General features: G+C 32.8%; 1 protein-coding gene across 5 annotated transcripts in view; it reads left to right on the top strand.

The window, feature by feature from the left end:
* Window positions 1–24,957, top strand: part of LOC106461284 (rho GTPase-activating protein 20-like) — a 111,928-nt gene that overhangs the window by 29,838 nt on the left and 57,133 nt on the right. For all 5 annotated transcript variants that reach the window (XM_022388525.1, XM_013921103.2, XM_022388517.1 and 2 more), the window contains exons 4-5: window positions 18,811–18,972; window positions 24,675–24,784. In XM_022388525.1, the coding sequence (XP_022244233.1) occupies window positions 18,811–18,972; window positions 24,675–24,784 (272 nt within the window). The remainder of the gene's footprint in view (window positions 1–18,810; window positions 18,973–24,674; window positions 24,785–24,957) is intronic.

The raw sequence follows: 24,957 nt of genomic DNA, 5'->3' as shown, positions 1-24,957 counted from the left end.
TATATATATATAATTGTAAAAAAAAAAACTACCCATAAAAACTGCGAAACACAAAATGTGAAACCGCAAATTTGTATGTATCTCTGCATGGACCCAACATACCTTCATGCCAAATTTGGTGAAGATCCATCTACAGGCGGCGAAGTAGTGGTAAAAAAGCAAAAATGCTTATAAAAACCGTAAAATGCAAAACTCATAATTTGCATGTGTCCCCGTGTGGACGTTATGAACCTTCATACCAATTTTGGTGAAGATCCATATACACCCTGCGAAGTAGTTACATGTACGTACAACAGACAGTAATATTATATTTATATAGATATGAAATATAAAAGTAAAGAGAACCACAGTATGTTTTATAATTAGCTAAAAAAACACATAGACGGAAAATAGAAGCTTTTTTTTAAGTTGAAAGGATACAAAGTATACTAGCAGTGTTAAAAACAAATTGTAAGACTGTGTGATACTCCAGAGTATGCAAGTGTTAAATTAAAAGTAGTAGTGTCAAGTATACTGGTATGATGTGTTGTTTTTTGAATGTTTTAGTTACATGTATCACCCATTGTCTCTGTTCATTTTTGGATGTTTTTCGTTAATGTGTATAGCTTCCATATATCTCCTGTCTTTAAAATCTTTATGTTTTCGTAATATAGAAACTTTAAATGGGTTTTGATTTTCTGTGTTTAGGGTTCCATGTCTTTTTATAGGAAGTGCTGTGCTGGAGCGGTTTTGTATTGGTCATACGTATATAATGCACTGATGTGTTCTGAGATGTGCGTGTGAAAAGGTTTTCCGGTTTCTCTTATATATGTGTCTTCACATTTAGTACAAATGATTTGATACACTACATTTTTGATGTGGCACATTTCTTCTGCTCCGCGTAGCATTTTTTTTTGGCACATTTTTTTGTGAGTATGAAGAATAAAGTAATTGTTCTCTCAGTGTGTTACATAGTTTTTGCATAATATTGATTGTCAGTTGGGATTGTTTTTTGGCACATTTTGTATGTAAGTATGAAGAGTAAACTAATAGTTCTTTCAGTGTTTTACTTAGTTTTTGCGTTTATATTGATTTGACAGTTGGGATTGTTTTTTGGCACATTTTGTATGTAAGTATGAAGAGTAAACTAATAGTTCTTTCAGTGTTTTACTTAGTTTTTGCGTTATATTGATTGACAGTTGGGATTGTTTTTTGGCAAATTTTGTTTGGGAATATGAAGAGTAAACTAATGGTTCTTTCAGTGTTTTACTTAGTTTTTGCGTTATATTGATTGTCAGTTGGGATTGTTTTTTGGCACATTTTGTTTGGGAGTATGAAGAGTAAACTAATGGTTCTTTCAGTGTTTTACCTAGTTTTTAGTTATATTAATTGACAGTTGGGATTGTTTAATGGCTTTACGAATCTTATTTCTGATTGTGTTGTTTATGAAAGGAATGTTCATTGTGGGCGTTTTCGTATAAGTTTGTTTTGGGGGGTGGTCTGTTGCTGTTGTAATGTTTTTTTTTGTGTGATCTGGAAACATTGTCGTTGTAATATTTAGGATATCCGTTTCGTAATAGTAGTGTTTTAAAGTCTTTTTGTGCTGTTTGAATGACATTCGGCGTGGACCAGTTTCGAATTGTTCTCTTTATTTTTCCTATTATTTTGATTTTTTTCTAGGTGGCGTGATTTGTAATGAAGAATAATCAACTTTTTGCATTCTTTGTACGGCTGGTGCAGATAACCCTCGTGTGATTTTGCGCGAAAAGCAAACAAAAAGCTATTTACTCATTAGAAAAAGGATACCAGCCCGGAATTGTTTAGTAGAATGTGTCATGGTGTTAAGAAGAAATGAATTAACGAGTCAGTCACTCTTATAGGAATATTTAGACAAAATCAGGTTCTAACGGGAGAAAAGTAAGAATTCTAGTAAAGATGTAGAAGCAAAAAAGATGAAATTATGAAAAAAATTAAATCAACAAAGATAAAAGTACAAGATTTAAATGAATATGAAAAAAAATGCTGATTTTGTTTACAAATTCTAAGTATTTATTAACTCCTATGAGACTAGGTGAAAATGCCAAAGTTGAGTTTTATAATTGATTTAGATGTAATTTTGCACAGAACCTTGTTTATTTTTGCTGTCCTTTGTTTCACTTCATTGTAAATATCTATGATAACAAGTTCATCAAGTATTTCCTAAACACTTTGCTGTGTCTATCATGGGGAAGTTATTGTTTTATTTAGATGTAATTAGAAAATTTATTACTGTTGTCGTTCCAGTATGTTTTATTTTCGCATTTTCTTCATGTCCAAAACTGTATTTTATTGTTACGCCTTATGAAGTAAATACTGTTAAAAGTAATAATAAATTTCAGTCACAATGTGTAAATATTTTCGAAAATTGCATGCGACTTTTCATAGTTGACGTCTGTTTCTTTCCCAAGGACCGCTACCTAGAATTTTGAAATGTAGTAACATTTATAGTAATTTTAAAGAACGTCTAGTTTTGTTTCATCAGAAAGTGACAGTTGCAGATTTTAAGAAAGGTCATTGAAAGTGTGTAGATCTTTTTCGTAGAAAGGAAAATGTTTCAAAGGATAAGTTGAAAGTGTCACTGTATAGAAGAATAATTTTAACTCTCTAAATTATGTGTTTACTTGTTTATTGGGATCGTGTGTACAGGGGTATAATGCAGCTGGAGCACACCGAAACATTGCTCCTGCACCTGAAATTGGAGATGACTTCTGACATTTCAAAAATATAAAATCTGTACATAAAAATAATTTTTTCGCTGTACACACGAAATAAAGTGTTTTTCGTAACCAAATTCTCAGAGTATCAGACGTCATAGAACACTGACTGTTTCTGATCCTCCCGTATCCACTGGTTGAGCTCTCTCAACATTTATCACTCTCTCTCATGCGCTGGCTTCAGGCACCGTGCGACTGCTCTGGCCCAGGAGCGGGTGTCATAGCGTTAAAATGATGAAATGTTTTTGTCATACGTCTCTTGTTCCTTACAAGCACACAAATACGGTATTAAAATAATAAAATACATTTTATTACACGTTTGACAAATTTTGGCAGGGTTCTGGAACTATAAAATTTAGCACCAAGTCACTTCCCACACTGTGTGTGTGTTTTATTTAATATAGTTGCCTAAATTCTATACTAATAACAACGACAGAAGCTAGGTTATAAAATGGGTAAAAAATACTAAAGGCTATGATGAAGATTAGAATTGATTGTTAGGTTGTACATTTTCTATGACTAATTGAAATAATTAAAGTATAGTGTTATCGATTAATTTTTGTCATGAAAAAATAGTGTGATTTATTAATCTACAAACAATCCCCAGTTTTTATAGAGGAGATAACAGCAGGCATAATTTATAAAATCAAGGTGTATAAATGCTTTAGTGCCTCTTGAAATTGGTTGATAAAAGAAAGGAACTATTTTATGAGACGGGGGTTATTCAGCAATATATTTAGTATGAGAGAAAAGGCAAAAACAAACACACTCGAAACGTGTATCACTGTTACATAGAAATATCCCACCCCCGGAAGGCTCAGTGTTAAGCTTGAGGGGTTATAATGCTAAAATCGGGTTCGATACCTGCGATGCGAAGATCACAGATAGTCCATTTTGTATCTTTGTGCGTAACAGCAAGTACATAGAAATAAATTGTTCAACAAAGTTAATAGAACTGTAATTAGTTTAAGCTCTTAAGAGATTGAGAACGAAGATTTTTATAAGCAAAAGGGAATCTTATTTACTTAAATTTCACGCAGACTTTTGCAACATAAAGCGTAGTATATAGTTCTAACTTTATTCTGCTTTTATGTTGTAAGTGTTCCAGTCTTCACTTGAGATTGTTTCTCAGTTACAGTGACACAATTGCACGACTTGTTTAATTTGAAACTCCGAGCACTAAGTTACACTCTCGTCAGGACTACTAGTACATCAGAGAGAGAGGGTGGGGTGGGGATATTGTAGTGTTTAAATAACTAGCCGGAACCATCTTGCCAGTGTCTGAAAACCGATGCCAAAAGAGCTGAGCGGAACTATCGTGTTGTTTGTTGCCTACATATATGTTTGTAGGTAATTAAAGAAGCGACAGTATGAAAATGTTTGTTTAAAACAAATATATATGGATACAGATATTGACTGTATGTGAGAGTGAAAAAGTACTTTCCTGTTCCGATTGTTACCTAAATCTTTAAGACATCACAGAATTATGTAATAAATGAAAAGCAAAAAATGAACACGTTGAACTGTTTTTGACTAACTTGTACCATCAAAAAATACATTTTATTTTCTTTGCAGACGTGGAACGTGATAATATAGTGTACATTCAAGAGTAAATAAAAAATAAATCAATGTTAAGATACATATTCCCCTTCACTGCTTACTTATTGTTAGAATACTGTAGTTTTTCGCATTTGTAGGCGCAGAATTTTATTCCAGCTTACAACGACTGAACTCGTGTTATTGGTGAGAATTCCTCCAGTTGGCTGGCGAATTTCGACAAAAGCACGCTCTAGACGTCGTGTCAATGTCTATGTACAAGTGTTTAGTCTTTGGAGCGAGGGAATCTCTGGTTTATTTCTGTGGAGTTGCTAAAATTGGGCTACTCTGAGCTGCTACATTAATTCTGGAAACCAGAACAAGGAACGTGCTGATGTTAGTTCTATATAGTATCGTGTATAAGGAATTTTACAAGATTAATGAACATGGCGGTAAAAACTCCCGCGCGTTTTAGATAGACACGTTTATTGTTATGATTATGGCGCGTGGGTAATAAATTCATAAATATCTTGGATTAGGATATTTGCACGTTGACCAGTAGTATATATATAAAAAAAAAAGAGAGGAGATATTGCGCGTGGTGAAAGAAAGGCTAATGGGTAAGTTTCTGTGTAAAAATTAGGTACAACCACGTGCTAGTTTTCAATAAAAAGGGTCTTAAGAGTAAAATATTATTAACAGTAAGGACAGGTTGCGTGTTGAAAAATGTTTGATTTGTAACAAACATGCGATGTAGTGAATAATATTTAACAGAAAAGACAAGCCTACGAAGGTAAAACCTCAACGTAATTGCAGAAAAGTTGGATGTAAAATTAGTTGTTTTTTTTATATATTCAAAAGTAAGTACAAAAAATGCGTTTTTGAACAGGTTAAAAGTAAGGTGTTAAATGTTTTACCCAATTAGTTTAACAATTATACGAAAAGAGACAAAAATAAACACATGGTATTGAGGGGAAGTTATATTATTAGTGCTTTTGTGTTAATCATTGTTTTTTTTGTAACAGATCATAATAATTCGCTTCGTTATTGTTCAGGCTCTGGCGAAGCAATAAAACAATGAAATTAAACAGGCGTAAGGTTCGTGACTGACCATTGTTCAGTTTAAACACGAATGATTTGAAATCCGTAAAGGACAAGTTAATAGGAATGTAGAAACATAAAAAATCTGTGGTCTGATATACGTGTGCGTTTCTATATATATTAAAATACTCGATGTTAAGGTCTTGGCTTTTATGTTAAACTTGTACTGATTGTTGATGTAGAATGTATTTCATCAGGACTTACATAGTTCGATTGACAATACTATTAACGTCAATGTACTTTGGAGATAACCTTGTTTTCACTTTATTACAAGTTGTCATTGCTAAGACTTAATTTACTTTAAGTTGTTTTTTTTTCTACCATAATTCCGCCACGCAGGACTTTTTCCATTATATAGACAATAATTATTTTATACCAATAACGATATATTTATTTTATTAGTTAGCATATTATTATTAAGGAATTACAAAAATGATGTCAGAAATACATACAGGCTCAAGAAGTCTTAATACAAGACGTTAAAAGTCCTATAACCCAAGCACTTTCGAAAGCGCTCAAGTTATAGGGTTTTTAACGTTTCATATTAAGAAATTACACATATATCACTCGTTACACCTAGGCCTAGGTCCGTATGTCATTAGCTTATACTCCAAACGTTTAACCCCTCCTTTCTAAACTCCTATAACCTCCCCTGTTGTAAATATGTTATCCACGTTCTTTACAGTTTTTTGTCTATTAGTCCTACACTTCACAATATCGACTATTTTCGAATAATACGTACATTTAACGTTACTTTGCTTCTGCATTGAGAGTTAAGAATTGGACGGAAAAAAAAGTCGCTCTGAACACACACACTTGTATCTAATAGATCATGCAGTTAGTGTTCATATACTTGACCAGGTGAGGGTCTTTGTACACCTTTTTGATGTATACGTCGTTTATTTATGATGTTAAGTATTTAACACGCATCATAATCCGATACTTGTTACTGTCACTGTTTTTATTACTTTCCCAAATGTTTTTCGTTATGGAATGGCACGTGATTTTCGATTGTCAACGTACGGAAAGAAGAGCGTGGCTTGTTACGCACACATGCAGCAATAAGTTTGATAGTATTTATTTGCTCAAGGAAGTAAAATTTTCAGCTAGGCAAGCTTTAAATAACTGTTCACCTGCCTACTGGACTGTCTTTTTTTTTTTTACCAAGATATCTATTTTTAACTCATCATCTGCTTAAGGCAGTGCAAAGGATTACCCATGACTTTGAATCATGTTATACTAACATTGGGTTAATTTTATTGTTCACGTGATTGTCATATTTAGGGACACTATTGTTATGGGAAGCATTTTGCCATTTTCTTACAGTAGATTCTGATGTATTAAATGGTAGCAGCTAAATTTGATGTTATTAGACAAGTAACAGCAGATTCGTAAGAGTTCAAAATTCCTACGTATGGAAAGATGAATCGTATTTTGTGTAATAATGTTAAGAGTGTTCAATTAAATAATCGAGAATTGTAATTAACAGGATTTTAATTTGAATATAGATGTTTAGCTTTCACACAATTTTCAGGGTAGTTATTACCTATTACCCGAGTGTGAAAAATCGAGGCTTAGCTCTTTCTTTTTAACAGTAGGGCTGGTGGTTGAGGTGTTCGACTCTCGCAATTTGCGGGTCGCAGTTTTGAATCGTGACACCGAATGTGCGCGCCCTTTCAGCCGTTGGGGTATTATATTGTGTCAGTCAATCCCACTTTTCTTTGGTAAAAGCGGAGCTCAAGAATTGGCAGTGGGTGGTGTTGACTTTCCCTTTAATCTATCGCTTCTAAAGTAGGGACGGCTAACGCAGATATGCAAAATCGAAAACGTTTTGTGCTCGGATTCTTATTTAAAGAAAACCGTTACTAATTAAAAAAAACTATAGGCAAAAGGAAATCAGAAGCTAGAATAAACGTTTATAGAAACGTATAATTTGTTTTGAAAACATATAACTTCAAGTTACTACTAAGAATGGAGTTTTCTATGATGAACTAGAATACTGATAAAAAGTAATTGTAGATAATACATAATTTGTATATAATAGTAATTTCTCCGTTTCCTTAAGGCCTAATTATTGTTTTCTGTAGATCCAAGTACACGTATAATTGAATATTTACAAGAAAAAGTAAAAGCAAAAAATGGAAGTTCTGTGGTTTGTGAAAATTTTTAATAATTTGGTGTTCAAGTGACATGTCAAAGGAGTTACAGTTGAGGGAGAGTGATTAATCATTTTACTACACTAGTAAAAAAAATAATTAAAAGTCACCTTAAATACGAAATCGGTGCATGGTATCCAGGAAGACCTAATATAATTTTACTCATTTCACTTCTATCTTTCAATGCTACTGCTAACTAGTTCACTAAGAAACCTGTAATTGAGCTGTAAACTGTGAGAGAGAATCATTCAGTATATGAAAATTTCCTGCCCTAATTAAACAAAATTCAGCTTCGTGTGCTGAGGTGTAACTGTTGTTGATATTGTAGATGTGTTATTTCTTTAGTGTTTTTGTTATTTAATAAAATGTTGAAATACCTTTGGAGCAAATTGGCAGTGCAATCAATTTAATTTTTTTCGCGAATCTCTAAACAAACTTAGCACTACCTTAATGTAAAAACATCTTATCTTTTGTCAGTGGCTATTCCAAGTAATAAAAAAATGAATGTAGTATAACGTGCTTGTATGTAAAAAATACAAGTAAAAATATATATGAAGTATTTCTATTTTATATATTGCAAGATATACTGCAGCTTGTCAAAAAATGCTTTAAAGTAACATTTCGATGTTCTGCCTGTATGAAAATGTTTACTTATTTATTTATTTATCGGGATTTTCTGTTGAGAGTTGCATTTTTTCTCAAAAGTATATATATAAAACAGACGCTTGCGATTGTCTGTCCGGAACTCTTCTCGCAAATTTCTCGATCAAACGCTAAAAATCTTAAATCGTTAAAAAGGCCTTTGTCTGAGGAGTCCGTATTGCATATTGGCTTTTCAATTCAGAATCACCTTACCTGATTTTTGCTTAGTCATACTTTTGATTGCAAGGAGTATGTTGCACAATGTCGCGAATACTGGCTTCGATTTCAACTTTAGTTGTTGTTTTTTATTTGCAAAGTATTTCACACAAACAACACTTAACCCGCGAATAATTCCTTAAAAGAAATTAACATCACACTAAAAACAAATTCTGTAGGCTTTCTCAATTTATTTAGGTCTAAAATACGCATGCGCAGTTCGTTGAAAACCACATGCTTATCACTTTGTGAACACGCATTCAGATGTTTCTGCATATTCAGCTACGTTTGCCTTCACTACAAATTTACTTTCCTTTGCAATAATTTAGCTCAGATTCGTTTCATAGACGTGCTATAAATACTTTTTACTACTTTTTCTTTACTACGGGTTTTATTCATCATTTATAAAAGCAAGTTTCTTCGTTTGAACTCGTAAAACTGTGTCATACACTGAACGCCCATAACAGTTTCATACTCTGTACACTATTATATATACTATTACTTTATTGTTTACTTTACGTGTATTTTTATTAAATAATTAAGTCTACGTGAGTTTGTTTGTCTGCTCTGTACAGTTTTTTTTCGAATAGACCAGGATTTATCTATCAAACGCATAATACCCGCAAGAAAGCTTAGCTTAAATGATGTGCATGACAATGGTAGAATAAGGAAAATAGAGCAGTATACTTTGTTTTTAAACTGCCGTAAGTTTATCAATCTGTGATTGTTTCAAATGTCCTGTATTACTTCCACAATTCAATCAAATTGTTTTTTCGTCATTTGACTTTCTAATCCTCCATATAAACCCACACAAGTTTAAACATTTTTTATATAAGAACTTTGCGCCGGCCAAGCCATGGCAACGAGTGTTCCACTGGCCCCATGTCCTTTCCACATATCATTTTACAACATTCTTTGAATGCGTTATATCACTGAATACATGCCCACATTTCTTGTTCATGAAGGAATGACGTGGTGGATAAGAATTTGTTGTATCCTTCAGCAATGAGGGTGCCATCAGTTTTGTGTAGATGCAGCCCACATTTGTATTAGCTTCCCAGCATGCTTCACTGTAGATGTTATAGTTGACTGCGATATTATCTTGTTTCCCATCGAACAAACTATCACTGATTGTTGCCCAAAAATGTGTATTCGGACTCATCTGTAAAGAGCACCCGCCTCAAGTTGTACTTGCAGGAAGATCATTCGCACCATCCCTACTGGACTGTCGGGTGGTAAGTAGAGAGTATACCCTTAGCTACTTTACAGAACTTTTGAAATTTAGGCCTTTTTCTTCGACTATTTCAACAGTTACAGTTTTATCTATCCTTTCTAGAGTTTCCATACAGTTTCTTCGCAGTGTTGATTTTCATATTTAAGTTAAAAATGAATTCGTTGGTTGCACAGGTTCATGAAAAGGGTAAAAGCTTTGTACGTTTTGTTACTTTGATGTTGTTTTTTTTTTGTCTGTGCTTCCATATCGAAAGTTGGCTGGGCCTTACTGTCCTCAGAATCTTAATCGCTATCGACAATAATAGAGCAATCCAGTAAATTGTTGTAACAAATCAGCTATGTAACAGTAAGGGACATCTTACTGTATTATATGTTATTGCATATAGCTTGCGTTTAACCTCGTGTGTGTTGACGTAATGTTATTGTTTATTAACCTGGCGCAACCTACAAACTGATTGTTCTGGATGTGGGAGGAGAAATCATACTAGTTTTCCATCTTTCAATTATTTTAATATGATTTCACGTTTTTTTTTTTATCTTTAATGGTTCGGCAGTTAAACGCAAATTCAGTGACAACGCCTATGCTTATATTAATGAAACAAAACCTTTCTGGTGTTTACTGTTATCAGGATACTCTCTTTTACGTAAGAGATATTCACCAAGTTATATCTTGATAAAGGGTCCCGGGTTCGAATCCCCGTCACACCAAACATGCTCGCCCTTTCAGCCGGGGGGGGGGGGGGTTATAATGTAACGGTCAATCCCAGTATTCGTTGGTAAAAGAGTAGCCCAAGAGTTGGCGGTGGGTGGTGATGACTAGCTGCCTTCCCTCTAGTCTTACACTGCTAAATTAGGGACGGCTAGCGCAGATAGCCCTCGTGTAGCTTTGCGCGAAATTCAAAAAACAAACAAACAAACAATATCTTGATAATGAATGCGCTAAATTTTATTCGGTGTAACAAGTAACCAAAAAACACTTTAAACTCTGCATCTTAGAAATATAAAGTGTCGTATATTCTTAACCACACCTCTCATTCCTACACATCTGTGGATCGGTCGTGGCTCAATGTATAACGTCCCCGGACTCTAATTCCGAGGATTCATGATTTGCCTTCCGTTACAGCTATTAAACGGGCTCTTCACTTTGGGGCCGTGAGTGCACTGTATGAGTGAAGGATTATTCAGTGAGGCAAGAGTACCAATGCAGTTGGCAGTAGATGCTTTGACTATCTTTAGGTTATCAATTCAAAATTAGGACAGCTATATATATGTGTAACGAACATTATGCTGAATTTCTGTAGAATTTTAGAAAAGTTACGAAAAATTAGTAAAATAGTACTGTAAGCTACATCGTAAATGATATTAATCGGAATGGATGCGAATAGCTGTAATCATTTGCGGCGCTAGACATAAGCAGACTAAGCAATTACTTAGGGCCCCGAACAGCTGTAGAGGCCCCGATTTATATTCAGTGTATCATTAATTAATTCAGCATCTTTGTTTTCGGCCCATTTTTTTGGTGGCCCTCCAGAAAAAGCTTCACGGCCTCCAGGAGGGTCGCGGCTCCCAATTTGGGAAACATTGTCTTAATGTACTCGTTCGTGCACACTGAGACAATGACCTACTGAGGTATGACTGGTGGGTACTGCTATTTGGCGAACCAGTTTGAACATATTAGTGCGTGATCATCGATCATAAAATTGTAAATCTATTACGTTCTGATTACATGTCAGTAATCATAGACCTAAGTAACAAAAAAAGAAGAAATTTTCGGTTTAATGGAAATTTTTTTTATCTCGGTTACCACGATACTGTGTTTTCATTACAAACAAACAGACATTTTTCATGTTCAACTCTATAGTAAGGAGTCAAATAGAACACAAATCTTCAGGCCTAATACCATAAATATGTATGAAATCCAACAGTACCACACTGAATTTTCCCTAATCTTGACTGGTTAATTTTTTTCTATATACAAGATTAAATATAGATTTGTGTGTATTTATTTATTTTATTACGAAGAAGAGTTGTATGATGTTCAACTTTTCATTTATGTCTGACGCCCATGTTTTTACTTATACAGTTATTTGAAAACTGCAGAATCAGTTCTGTTTGGGCTAATTAGGTCGATTATAAAAATTGCTGTACTAAATAAAGCATTATGTTTTCACGTTGGAAAATATGTATCATAAGTTTTGATTTTAATTATACGTCCGTCTTCAAACTCATTAATTGCGAAAGACCTTTAGGTTTTTAGCTATATGTACATTTAAGAATTTTAGTTTTATTCACCTTGCGGATGTGTAGATTGTAATACAAAAGCACTTTGAGGCTATGAGTGCGTTATAAGAGTGACGGCTAAATCCCACTATTCGATTATAATAACCCAAGAGTTGGAGGTGAATGTTGTTGATTACCTTCATTTCCTGTAGTCTGTCGCTTCAAAAAGTAGGGACATCTAGCGCAGATAGACCTCGAGTATCTTTGCACGTACTTCCGAAACAACCAATCCAATAGCAATGAGCGTGACCAGTATGAAATTTCACTGGCTGTGGGCCTGGCAGTTAGGATACTCGGTTCATAACCTGCGAATCGCGGGTTTGAATCCCGTTACCGAACATGCTCGCCCTTTCAACCGTGAGGGCGTTATAATTTTTCAGCCAAGCGCACTTTTTGTTGCTAAATAGTAACTTAAGAATTGGCAGTAGTTGATGTTGAATGGCTGTTTTCCCTCTAGTCTTATCACTTCCGAATTAGGGACGGTTAACGCAGATAGCCCTCGGGTAGCTTTGCCCGAAATCAATCAAACAAACAAAAACAATTGCTATAGTAGACTCTCGTGTTATGAAGTGGTGGATAGCACTGAGTTACTTGGTGAAGAATGTTTAGTGAGGATAAAAGGAAACAAGAAGGAATTTCCAATAGCCGCGGCACTTGAAATTATTTTATACAGGCTTAGAGTAAATTAATCTGGGGGGAGACCTTGGGCGTGGTTTAATGTATCAATTGAAAGAATTTGACTTCCTGAGTGAAAAACTGTAATTACATCTCAAATCGGTCAAGAGATGACGGAGCTATGAGCTCAAAGTTTGTACTATTATTCAAAACAGAAATAGGCATAAACACAAAATTTACCTATTTAATTAAACAGAAACATTTATCTTTACCCCCCCCCTTCACATGTGGTATTTACATCCCCGATTTGTATCGCTAAAACAAACAAACAAATGCATTTAAGCATTTCGTGGAAACATTTCCATAGCTATTCAGCATTAATTTGAACTTATTATCATCAATGCATACCAGTAGGAACATTGATGAAGCAGTCTTATGTTAGAGCAAAATCTTGTTACCAAAATTGAATGTAAATATTTATATAACTTCCTCGGGTAAGATTTCATTTTTCAGAAAACGCTTTTTTCATACCTTCTTCACCATCGGTCATCGATCTCTAGCTGACTGTTTTTCCGGTTACGTCATTCAAGCGTTGCACTAATGTGCTGACAAGCCCTGCCTTTTACGCGAGCCCAGGAAGCAAATACACGTTGTACTAAAAATAGCCACAGCGTTTTGCTCTTAGCATACTCTTGTTTTACATAGGAGTAGTAGGGAAGGATAACTAATTGCCTGGAAAATTAATGAAGAAAACAAAATTACTAGTTAACCCTTGATTGGTGTATAATCGAAAAGCACGGAAAAGTTCGGTGTGTATTATTTTATAACGCAATTTATATTAAGGTCTACTGTGAATTTTTTTTTTCCTTTTCACAAATGTAATAAAAGGAAGCACGTGAAAAAGATTTTGACTTAACTAGCAACGTTATTTTTCCAACTATCAAAATAAATGTACTTGTGGTTTGGTTAGTCTGATGTAGTGTGGTTAACATTATATTCCACGAACAGTTCTCCGGAATGATGGATGTATTGATTGAAATAAGTAATAATGTTGAAAATAAAATAGATAAATAATATTGTTATTAATTTTGACTTGTAAATGATATCAATACAGTTGACAATAACTACACTCGTTTATAACCTAATAATTCTAGTTTACACCATTACAGTTGTTCTTCACGCAGTTGACCAATTCACTGTTATCTAGCAGCGCCACGACGTGAGCAATTTTCGATTCACCTAATGGATATACTTTCTGGCTTTTCATGTTCTTCTGTATTGTTAACAATAGAACTTGAGGTTGACTTAAAATACTTTTAAAAGCATTGATGAAACGAAATGGTTTCGTAACCTGATTTTGTTACTTAATATTGTTCACGAAAACCAAATGCATTTAAAAAAACTGATAAGTCTAAAGGTTACAAATATTTCGTAAAAAGATACGCGAAAAAAATAGTTGTATCAACTACAGGTGGTTTTGATAACGAGGAAAACGTAATAGAAATTATGATTATACTTCCACATCTGCATATGACAACTTCTAAATTAAAATGTGTAGATATAAATAACCGAACTCCCAATCACTGTTATTGTTAAGAAGAAGGCTTGTAAATGAAAACTGTACACAAAAATAGAATATAATACATTTCACAACTTTTATTGTGTGAACCCCTTTTAAATAGTTGTAATGTAAGACATTGGCAACAATATACAATAGTAATAATTAGTTAAATGAGTCTAGCATTACTGATGGAATCTATATGATACCCTTGGAAATTGCATTACATTGATGGCGCACAATGTATCCAAAAAAACGTTAACCTATTTATAACAAAAGTGGGTTATCTTGAGTTTACAGTGTAATTTGGAGTGCACTTTACATTCACGTAATATTTTCTTGCTTATAGAACAATGTTAGTTATCAACTAACTCATTACAGCATTCAATGATTAATAATATAACCACAGAAGTATCCATCTTCAGCAATTACCCACATTAAACCCAAAACGATAATCAGTTATAAATAATCAGCTGAATGTTGAATAAAAGCCGATCTATTACCATACACATTTGTAAGGGCAGTGTTAACACTCAAAGTAGAGGTGGATTAATTGTAAAAACCAGTGAGTGAACTTGGATGTAATATAGACCCATACTTATTAATAAAAGCCTATCTATTACCATAAACATTTGTAAGGGCAGTGTTAACACTGAAAGTGGAGGTGGATTAATTGTAAAAACCAGTGAGTGAACTTGGATATAATATAGACCCATACTTATTAATAAAAGCCTATCTATTACCATAAACATTTGTAAGGGCAGTGTTAACACTGAAAGTGGATTAATCGTAAAAACCAGTGAGTGAACCTGGATATAATATAGACCCATAGTAATTAATTTAATTATAAAAACTATATGTAAAGCTATCGAGAAAAAAATTTTAAACAAGCTTAACTTAACGGAAGTTGAGTTTGAGCTAGGGGGATTTTGTTCGCAGCGTTTCAAACGCAGCCGTAAATGGGGGAGAGACGAACGCTCGGCAGACACTAGTGCTCGCAATATATGTAAGATATACGTGTGGAAACTGGGAACTAAGTACAGTTTTCACACGTATATCTTATATTTATTGCCTGTCCGAGCATTCGTCTGTCTTTCGTTTTTCGGCGGCTGCTTCCCGCTCTGCGTTTGAAAAGCTGCGCACGCAAGCCAAGTTCAACATTCACTTTTGAAATGATGAGTGAACGGGCATGAATAATGTTGGATGTACAAGACTGTTTAGCTTAATAGTTATTATTTAGTGACTTAATATTTAATGATTATTTAGTTTTCGTAACAAGAGTGTTAAAAGTAATTATTTTAAAAGCAATAGTCATGGCAAGTTTCGTTACGTAACTTTGTACGAGTCGTAATATTGTTGACGTCATCTTTCTCGAAGTCTTAAGTTTTTCTCCCTATGTGAATATTGTTGCTTGATATTTCTGTATTTTTCTGCCTCGTGTTATAAATACGTGTAGATACAGAGACATCAAGCCAGAAAGAAGTTCAATTAGAAAACATTAAGTTAGTGAAAGTGAAGTTAGACAGCGTGATTGTTAGTTTAGCCATAACGGGCGATATTTAAAGCGAGTTTAACAGAGATAAGGAGAGTAATTTAGTAATACATACATGGACATTGCCCTGAAAGGGGTCGGAGCAAGTGCGGTTTACTCCGACCCTCGTTTAGTACTAACCATCAACATTCAAGGACAACCTATCATGGTACGGAAGGGAGGAAGAGGTCTCAGAGTACCTGACCCTCCTGGGTCACAAAGACCTAAATTCCGATCAGGAGAGGAGAGTAATTTATTTTGTCAAAGGGTGTTGTAAAGTAATTTAACCCGCCTGTGTGGACTTTGACAAAAAGGAGACAATTATTTAAAGTTCGTGGTAACCCACGGGTAATGCGAGTGAACTTATCACTGATTTTATTGTAAGTAAGGAAGGTAAAGAATAATTCGTCTTTTCAATTGAGTTCTAAAGTAACCGAAATAGCCCGTGTTGACTTTTAACAAGAAAAGAGAATTATTTAGAGTTTTTAGATACAACTGTAATACCCTATAGTGTAAATAATTATGTACATACGTTTGACTTCTATTAAATATATTATTTTAAATCAAGTGGATTGTGTGCTGTCCGTTTATTGTTCGAATTTATCGCCAACAAGTCACAGATATCTGCTGTAAAGAATCCTAGCCCATGTACATAAAATCCTGACAACTATGTTGTTAGGAATTAATCACATTATCATTCACATTTAAAAATGTAACGTAACTTAAAGAATAAAAATGTAGATTTACCGTATGTTATTGTTGGACGTCTCTTAGCATGACTGAAATGTTCAACAATTACTTTTCGCGACGGGCGGTATAAGTAGCCTAGCTCTGAGTGAAACCAAGAGTGCAACACAATTAACCTTTTTTGAAGTCCATGAAATAATTTAAATTTATAGATTAACTTAAACTTTTCCCATCACTGGGGACGGTTACTTTTACTTGTAGAGTAAATGATCCAGGAACGAAGTATGGTCCGAATGTAGTCTTTCACATAAAAAAAAAAAAAATTGATGTTGGTTTAAAACAGTTTTCAAATGAACTTGTATCTAGTATTAATAGTTTACTGAGTTGATTTTAAGAATTAAGCTGTGTTTACCTAAACAAGGAAGACAAATATACGGGACATTTAGGTATAGCAGTCTGTTTAGTTTTCCTGTGTATTGAGTTTCCCATTCAAAAAATCACGAATGATAGTTTAAAGAAAACGCCCTGTGTACCAGTTTTTCTAAAGAGAAAGATGTGGAAATTTTATTTCATTGTGGATAGAGAAATTAGAACAAATGTTAGAAGCTAGTGAGTAAACAAGTGATCAGGTTACGTTTGTAGAAATAGAGGGACTCTGGAAGCGGGTATAGAAGACGTTGAAGGTTTTCATGCGGTATGTAGACGTAGAAGAACCATTAGCGTCACGGTTTATAAGGATGTTCAATAAAGACACTGTGGTTTTACTCAGTTTCACAAGTAACATTTACATTGGACTGACAAGAGTTTAAATATTCTAGAAACTTGGGGCATGAACTTTAGAACGGAATGTAACAAAAGTAACGTACATACCTTCTTTATTTATGCAAACCTTGTTTTATTTCTATCCCTCAATATTCTTTGCTTCAGGATCTCCTTAGAACTGAATTTTCTAAATTTTTTTTTCGTTTCATGAAATATCCCTTTTTAATTCGTTTCACTGTATCAAGATTCAAACATTCTGTTCTAACTGGAGATCAATATTGTGAGATTAAATACACAGTAACAGTGTGATATTTTTATTATACCACGAGTTTCTATCCCTTTTTAGTGTTATAATATTTATTCTGAATTCAGTATTTATTCAGAATATTTCATGTAATAGGTGGCCAAGGAAACTGTTAAGCTGATTTTTTTTCAAGTTACCTTTGTTCCTGTGTTGTTCTCAATAAGACAATAGTAATAATTTGCATAATAGACTTAATACTAATGCCTTTAATGTAAATATACTTATTTCACTGTAGGTTGAAAATTATCCTTGCCACACTCTGATAAAGATTTCAAATATATGTTGAAGCCTTAATTATCCTATTGTTTCTTCATGTTTATTTATTGACCAATCAAAAATCATTAACTGGTGCTACAAAATCATTAGGTTTGAAATGTGCTGAGAAAGATATTAAGAAAAGTCATGAATGTTGGTCATTAAATTACTTGTTTACAATAATTTTGCTGGTGTTTTCTCCTTGATGCTCATCAGATTTTGATGACTAATTATAAACATTTTCTGGTAAGGCATGCTGTCAAAGTTACATGCAATTCAAATGAATATTTATGTTCATGTAAGTAAACAAAAATTTCTCTTTTAATAAAAACAAGAGTATAGAAATATTTTTTTAAGGAAACAAAGTTTTATCTCAGCTTGCATTCCTTGCTCGTTTCGCATGTACAGAATTGGTTTTGTATATATAGAACCTTTTTCATTTGCTTTCTGTTTGCTTCATATGTAAATTGGTTTACTTTGTCACATTTGTAATCTTGTGTGGTCTAAAGGTTTTCATATAGCTTTGTAAATGAGGTTAGGGAAATTCACATTGTGGTTTCTAACGTACTGTGCTACAAACTAAAATGTTTAAGGCAAAATTTGTCATTTTATTCTGCAGTTTCTGTTGTATTGTGCTACAAACAAGAACTTCCAAAAATTAGGCCTATTAAACATACTTTTGTAATTTACACATATATAAGTAATAAAATATAGCCAGGAGATCAAGTTAATGTAAATTTGTAACTGTGTAACTACTGACAGTTTAACATTCAGATCAAATGTATATAATTTGGTACCTTTATGTACATACAGACTGTAACATTGAAAACAATAAGATTATAAAGAAGTAATTTTGTTACTTAATGTAAGTGGTGAAAAATTAAAAAGTCGGATAAAGTACACTAAGATCATCAGTATGAAGCACAAAACTTCTCTGCACCTTTAAGGCATATAAGTTTGATATCTTCTTGTTTAAACATGATGACATGATAGTTATAGAACTGTGGTTTCTATTTTAGTGGAAACTTATAAGAATGCACAGCCATGTCAAGCTATGTAGATTTTTTTTTAATATTTGTGATTTTAGTTTATTTATCAATACTTTTCATGAGAATAATGCAAAATAAAATTTAAAGTTAATTTTTTGTAGAGTATTTAGTACTGTTTTTGTGTGTTAACTAATCATGTTTTACCTGTTCTAGGTGTTAATATTAAAACTCAACAAGGAGGGTCCTTACAAGAAAGATGTATTTCGAGCACCTGGGCATCAAGGAAACATGAAGAAACTGGTTCATTTTCTTCAGCATGGGCGTCTTGTCAATATTGACAATTTTTCAGTATACACAATAGCTTCTGTATTAAAGGTAAGATTTTGTGCTTTTCTTTCATCAGTGGATATTAACTTTGATTATCTCGTGGTTACAGTAAAAGTTACTTTTGAGCAAAACTTGAAATGACTTGGGTAATGACATATTATATAAAAGCAAATCAATAGTTCTCAGTTTGTAAGATTTTACTAATGTTTTAAAAAAGATAAAACAATTTAGGCCAATTACTCATTAATTGCTCCTTCACTGAGTGTTTTGATATCTTAATTGTTTAATTTTGGTTGCATTCACAAGTTAACAAGCTAGTATTCAACCTATTATAGTTTTTATAATAGAGATTATTTGTGAAACTATCTGTGCTGAAAACAAAATTGATGAGGCATGGTTAAATGGAATAATTTCTTATTTTTTTTCTTGTATACCAATACTTTTTAGTGCAGTTTTCTACAATCTGGCTTTGAAAATAAATATATAAAGAAAGTTGAAATATGAATTTCAATAGGTTGAGAAACTTGTAAATCTCAGCTGCATTGTTTTTCTCATTTACAGATTTATAAAGTGTGATCAGTTTCTAATAGTATAATTTGTATTAGGGAGAATAGCTAACTAATTCATTAATTTCTAAGCAAGTATTTTTCTCATTCAGCCATCCTATTGTGATTACCAGTATACTCCAGGAATAGGAAAATAAGAAATCACTAGCTCTTAAATATAATTTTTTTAAAAACAGTTTTTAATATCTTTGTTTTGTGTACAAATATTTTGATGAAATACTTTCTGTGGAGCCTTGTTACTTTAGATTTATAATAATATACTTCTATATTGATTATGCCTACATTGCTTACAAAAGATGTAGTACACAAGGCTTATAGCATTTAATTTCAGCATGGAATGTTTATTGAGTACATGTTTTGTGAGATTTCATCCACATACTTAAAGCTACTCATGGTAGATGGTGCAACCTTCTGTTATCTGTTCATATCTCTGCTATTAGTTTACCTGTAATTTCTGTAGACTTGCTGCCAGGCATTGTCGAAGACCTTATAGCAGTTAGGGAATAACTTTGTTATTCATCTGCTTCTCTTGGGCACATTAGAGTTATATTCAATACTTTGTATTTGGTTGACACACTTGATTCCTGTTTAGAGGAAGACTAAAAGTTCTGTTGAGTTTAAGAAACAAGTAAGTCATAATTATTTTTCTCACCACTGATCATACAAGTCTTCCTACAAGTTCTTGATCTTTACCAGTGTATACCATTGCCCTACTTCTGTCTGAAATGCTTTGAATTGTACTTCAAAAGAACTGTTATTTAAGTGTCTGTTAAATCTCTTGAAGTTGTGCCAACCACTGGTTCATTACTGTGTCAAGATGCACACTTCTTTTTTTTTTTGGAAAGTTTTATAGAAGCAGCAGAGAGTAATGCCTTAAGTACTTTGTTTTGCTTATACTGCCTTATTCATGATTGGATAGAGCAGATTTTTAACTATTTTTATCATTGTAGAATGAGTAACACGGTTTGAATAATAATTTATGGTTTTGTGGGAAAGAGACTTGGTAGAGCTCAAGCAGGGATGAACAGAAGAATTACTTGGAAAATTTAGAAGACTTAGGAAGAAACCATTTATCTGGGATTTTTTTTTTCTTTGTTTCTTTAAATGTTCTCTTTTTTTTTCCGAAACAGTACTTACCTCTTTGTAGAACATAGCTATCAAGATCTTTTGTTGCATGCAACAAGCCTTGAACGGAACTCCCATTATGTAGACTGTGCCAGCCTATCATTAGACTATAGTCCTCTACCAGTGGGAAAGTGACACAAACCACCTATGTGTAGTAAACCCCAGTAGCACTAGCATTCAATAAAGGTTCATTTTTTGCCTTGACACTGCCTTGTTTAGATATTTTTTTTTCCTTGATATTTAACAGAATATTAAAGCTTACTATCATTCATAATATAGTCTTTCTTTCCTTTATTTTTTGACTATGAGAAAGAAAGATACCAAATTCAAGAATTTCAATTAAAACTTTAATTTGAATTATCTTAAACTTTACTTCTTCCTTTTAAACCCTTGCTTCTCCAGTCCCATGCTGCTGGAAAGGTTGAAATGCAATGCTGGTATGAGACTGGACACACCCCTCATTGGTAAGCAAGACTGGGGTGTTAACCTGGAAGTGTAGTACAGGCTACCTCCTAACTAAGACCCAGACCATTCCTGGTGGTTATTGCCAGCTTGATGGGTCTTGTTTTTTCTTTGGGATGCAGGTTACACAGCCTTCTGCCCTTAACTGAGAATGTATTTCAGATAGATTCTCAACTCCCTGCAGAGCCATCCACTTTTCCTCTTCACTTTCAGCTTGGTTCTTTTCCCTCATTAAGAATGAACCTTTTTTTGTAATGCTAGTGCTCATCAAGTTTACTGTACAAGGAAGATGTGTTGCCCCCTATTGGTGAAGGGCTGTAGTCTAATGATGATTACACCTTATACTGGTGTAGTCAATGTTCATTTGTGTAGTGGTAGGAATTCCATTTAAGGCTTATGGTATGCCCAAAACATTTTACTTGGCAGATGCACGAGATAGTGACTGTTATACAGAGATATGCACATCTATCTGAAATACCTTTTTAGGGAAGGAATATGTTTTCATTTTAAATCATATCTGTTTGAAAAACATAGAAATTTTCTTGTATGACAAGATATCACATAAGTAATGCAATCAGTCTGTTAGTATTTCGTTTCATTTACTTTTATTGTCTTCCTTCAGTATAATTTTACTGTCAGATTTTTTGCTTCTCTCTCTAATTATTCCACTGGAGTAGTAAGGCTTGTTATGGGCCAATTGTATAGATGTGTACTTTTACTTCTCATTATCTGTTTTGATGATATGATAACAAGACTTGCTGGTTCCCATCATTTTGCTGTGAGGATCATAAATTTTTTTCTCCATTTTGGTTCTTCATTTGAGATGCTGTAGCCTTTCATGTACCAGCTTACATGACAAATGCTCACCATACCTCTATGTATGAGCTTGGTCATTTTGACCAATCTTGCAACCACTGTATATCTGCAGAACTATACATACTGTAACTTTTAATGTAATTAGCATATCTTCATGAAATTTAGCAATCTTTTAGTAAATATTACGAGTCTTTTGAACACAAAAATAAGTTTTTAAATAAGCATTGTTATGGAAAAATTTTCTATTAAAATTAAAAATAATTTTTTCATTTTACCATTTTAATTTTCATTTGCCTAACCTCTATAACCTCTTAAATAAATATCAAAAGTTTTTGAAATTCAAAATTTTATATTTTATCTCTTATTTTCTCTACCCTAACACTGTGGACTTGGTCCATTTGACCAAACTTGTAAACACACACACACACACACCCATTTTCTTTCTAGAATGACTGCAGATTGTAGAAGAAAAATTAGCTATTTATCCTAAACAGCCTCAGGCTTGTAAGAGTTTATATCTGTTTTTATTTAATTTTATTCTTTTATTGCTTTTTGAAACAAGTCTAACTACTAAATCTGCATAACAAACTAGAAATCACCCAGTGAATGCATAGTTCAAGCTATGGTATTGAATTAGTAACACACCAGTTTCTCACTTGCACAATTTTTGGAGAAATTAATTTATTATGGTTTAAATTGTTTTCATTTATGTTTTCTTATAAAACTTAACAAATTTCTAATTTTTACATCTTAGTTACTTTTATAACAATAATAAAAAATATACATAAAAACAAGATATTTAGTACTTTTAAGTGAATATTGTACTTTTTTGCAATCAAAGATTTAAGTGTCATCAAAAATTAACCCTCATTTTTGCTAGAGTTGATGTTAGTACTTTACTGAATTTTTCTTTAAAATATTCAACTTGAAACACAAAATAATAACACACACACAAAGCGTACAATGTCCTATAACTATTATAACATAAATGTCTTTCTAACTAAGCTATGAGTATATGAAAATTCCTTTAGCTGGCTGAGCTGAACTTGGCAACAGAAACTTTGAATCTGTACACCAAGTAATTCAAAATCTGTTGTGAAAAGGAACTATCATTATAAGAAAATCAGTAAATCAAAATTTTCTCTTTCTATTGGCTATAAATAATGTAATTGCAAACATCATAGAGAATTGCCGACATTTTTTGAAAGACTGTGTGTAATGGGGGTTGGACTTTCTAGTTTAAGTCCAAGTAAAACTAGATGGTTGTTGGCTATAAAGTTAGATTATGTCTTAGAAATATCTGTAATATAAGTTTGTCATTTATGTTCATTTGGATTGAAAAGATTATCTTAGTTGTGCAATTCAAAGTGACTAATTTTTATATGATACAGGAAAAGTGAAAATTGTTCAATATTCCCATTTAAAATTAAGAAATTAAAATGTATATAATATTAAAATTTTGTTTATTAACTACTTTTTTGATGACAAATTTATTGATAATAAAGTTGTTTAATTCAATTTTGAATGTAACTAAAAATATTGTCACTTACTTTTTATGTATTGGTACACAGAGTGTTAAGTAGCTATGGGCTGGAATAGTGCTACAGCTCTCATCGAGAGGTCTAATATAGTTAAATCTCGTCATAACAGTTTGAGAGCCTCTTAAGTCCTTTCTTGATCATGTGGTTTATATGACATAAATATCAAGTTTTGGTTCTCTGATCGAAAAGACTTGGTTCTGACTTACTATTCTTCTCTTTATTATCAAGATAGTTTTCTGTCTATCTAGAGGTCAGATGCTCTATTTTGACAACAGATATGTTTAGACTGCACTCAAATTATATTTCCAACCTGACATATATTTCTGTAAATTTTTCTTTATGCTCATTTGTCTTTAGAAAAACACTTGAGAATAATATTTTTTACTATAAGCTGTTTACTACACGTTGAGATACAAATAGGTACTTAGTTTTAAAAAAAGAAGCTTATGATCTAAAAAACATTGCTTCAAAATACATTTCTTGAGTTAATCTCATAGAATGCTGGAAGTTATGGGAAAAGTGTTTAGCTTCCTTTCACTTGGTGTACATCTTTGAGGATTAATCCAAGTTTTTCAAACATTTTGCTTTTGTTGTTAAGTAACATTTAGCCTTTTGCTGTTTAGCATTACATATATTTAATAACAAGTAATCTGAACACCAACTCAAGTATTAGAATGAAATATTGAAAAAAATGTAATACCACAGGCTAAGTAAAAGTACATTATTTGAAAATGGTACTTGTTTAATTTTTTCTTCGAGAATTCGTCAGCTGCAAAATATTAATGAATAGTAGTTACAATTCTAAGTTAGTATAGCGTATGTGTTTGTTGAGGAAAACTAGTACCATTTTCAGTAAATTGCTTGTGATCATCATTCTTTTGATATCTTATATATATATATATATTATGTATATAAAGTTTCTAGTTTTTTAATGCATGTTGCAAAAGTGCATATACATTTTCCCACCTTTAAGGGATTGATTATTAATCTTAAAAATTAGAGTAGTGGAGAATTCCCTTTTAGAACTAAGTATGAGAATGTTAGCTAAGATTTTCTTGTAATTTTCTTCACTTGTCTTTATCTGTTAATATACTTATCACACATATGATCACTGTACTGAGTAATTACATATATCTGAGTCATTTTTAAATGTGTGTTAAAAAAGCTAGAAATACTAAATAATAAGTCTTATGGACTTAATTTTTGCTGTGAAAACTATTTATCTTCATATTCTCTATAGAAATTTCTCAGGAAACTTCCAGGTGGTATTTTTGGTCCACAAAATGAAGAGAGGCTCTTCAGTATCATTGATCTCGAAAACACTGATGAAAAATGTGATGAAATTCATAGGTAAGATGTTAGAGGAAGAGATATAAAAACTTGTGTTCCAGTTTCAGTTCCATAACTGTAGTACTTCTTGAATATTTTAAGCACGTGCAATAGAAACTACTGATAAATCTATTTTCATAGTAGTTTTCACAATGGAAAAATCAAAACATTAGTGCATTTTATCACTATATGTT

This window comes from Limulus polyphemus, unplaced genomic scaffold (assembly GCF_000517525.1).
Source record: "Limulus polyphemus unplaced genomic scaffold, Limulus_polyphemus-2.1.2 Scaffold38, whole genome shotgun sequence".
In the NCBI taxonomy this organism is placed as follows: domain Eukaryota; kingdom Metazoa; phylum Arthropoda; class Merostomata; order Xiphosura; family Limulidae; genus Limulus; species Limulus polyphemus.
Note: the sequence above shows the minus strand (reverse complement) of the source record. Positions and strands in the feature narration are given on the sequence as shown.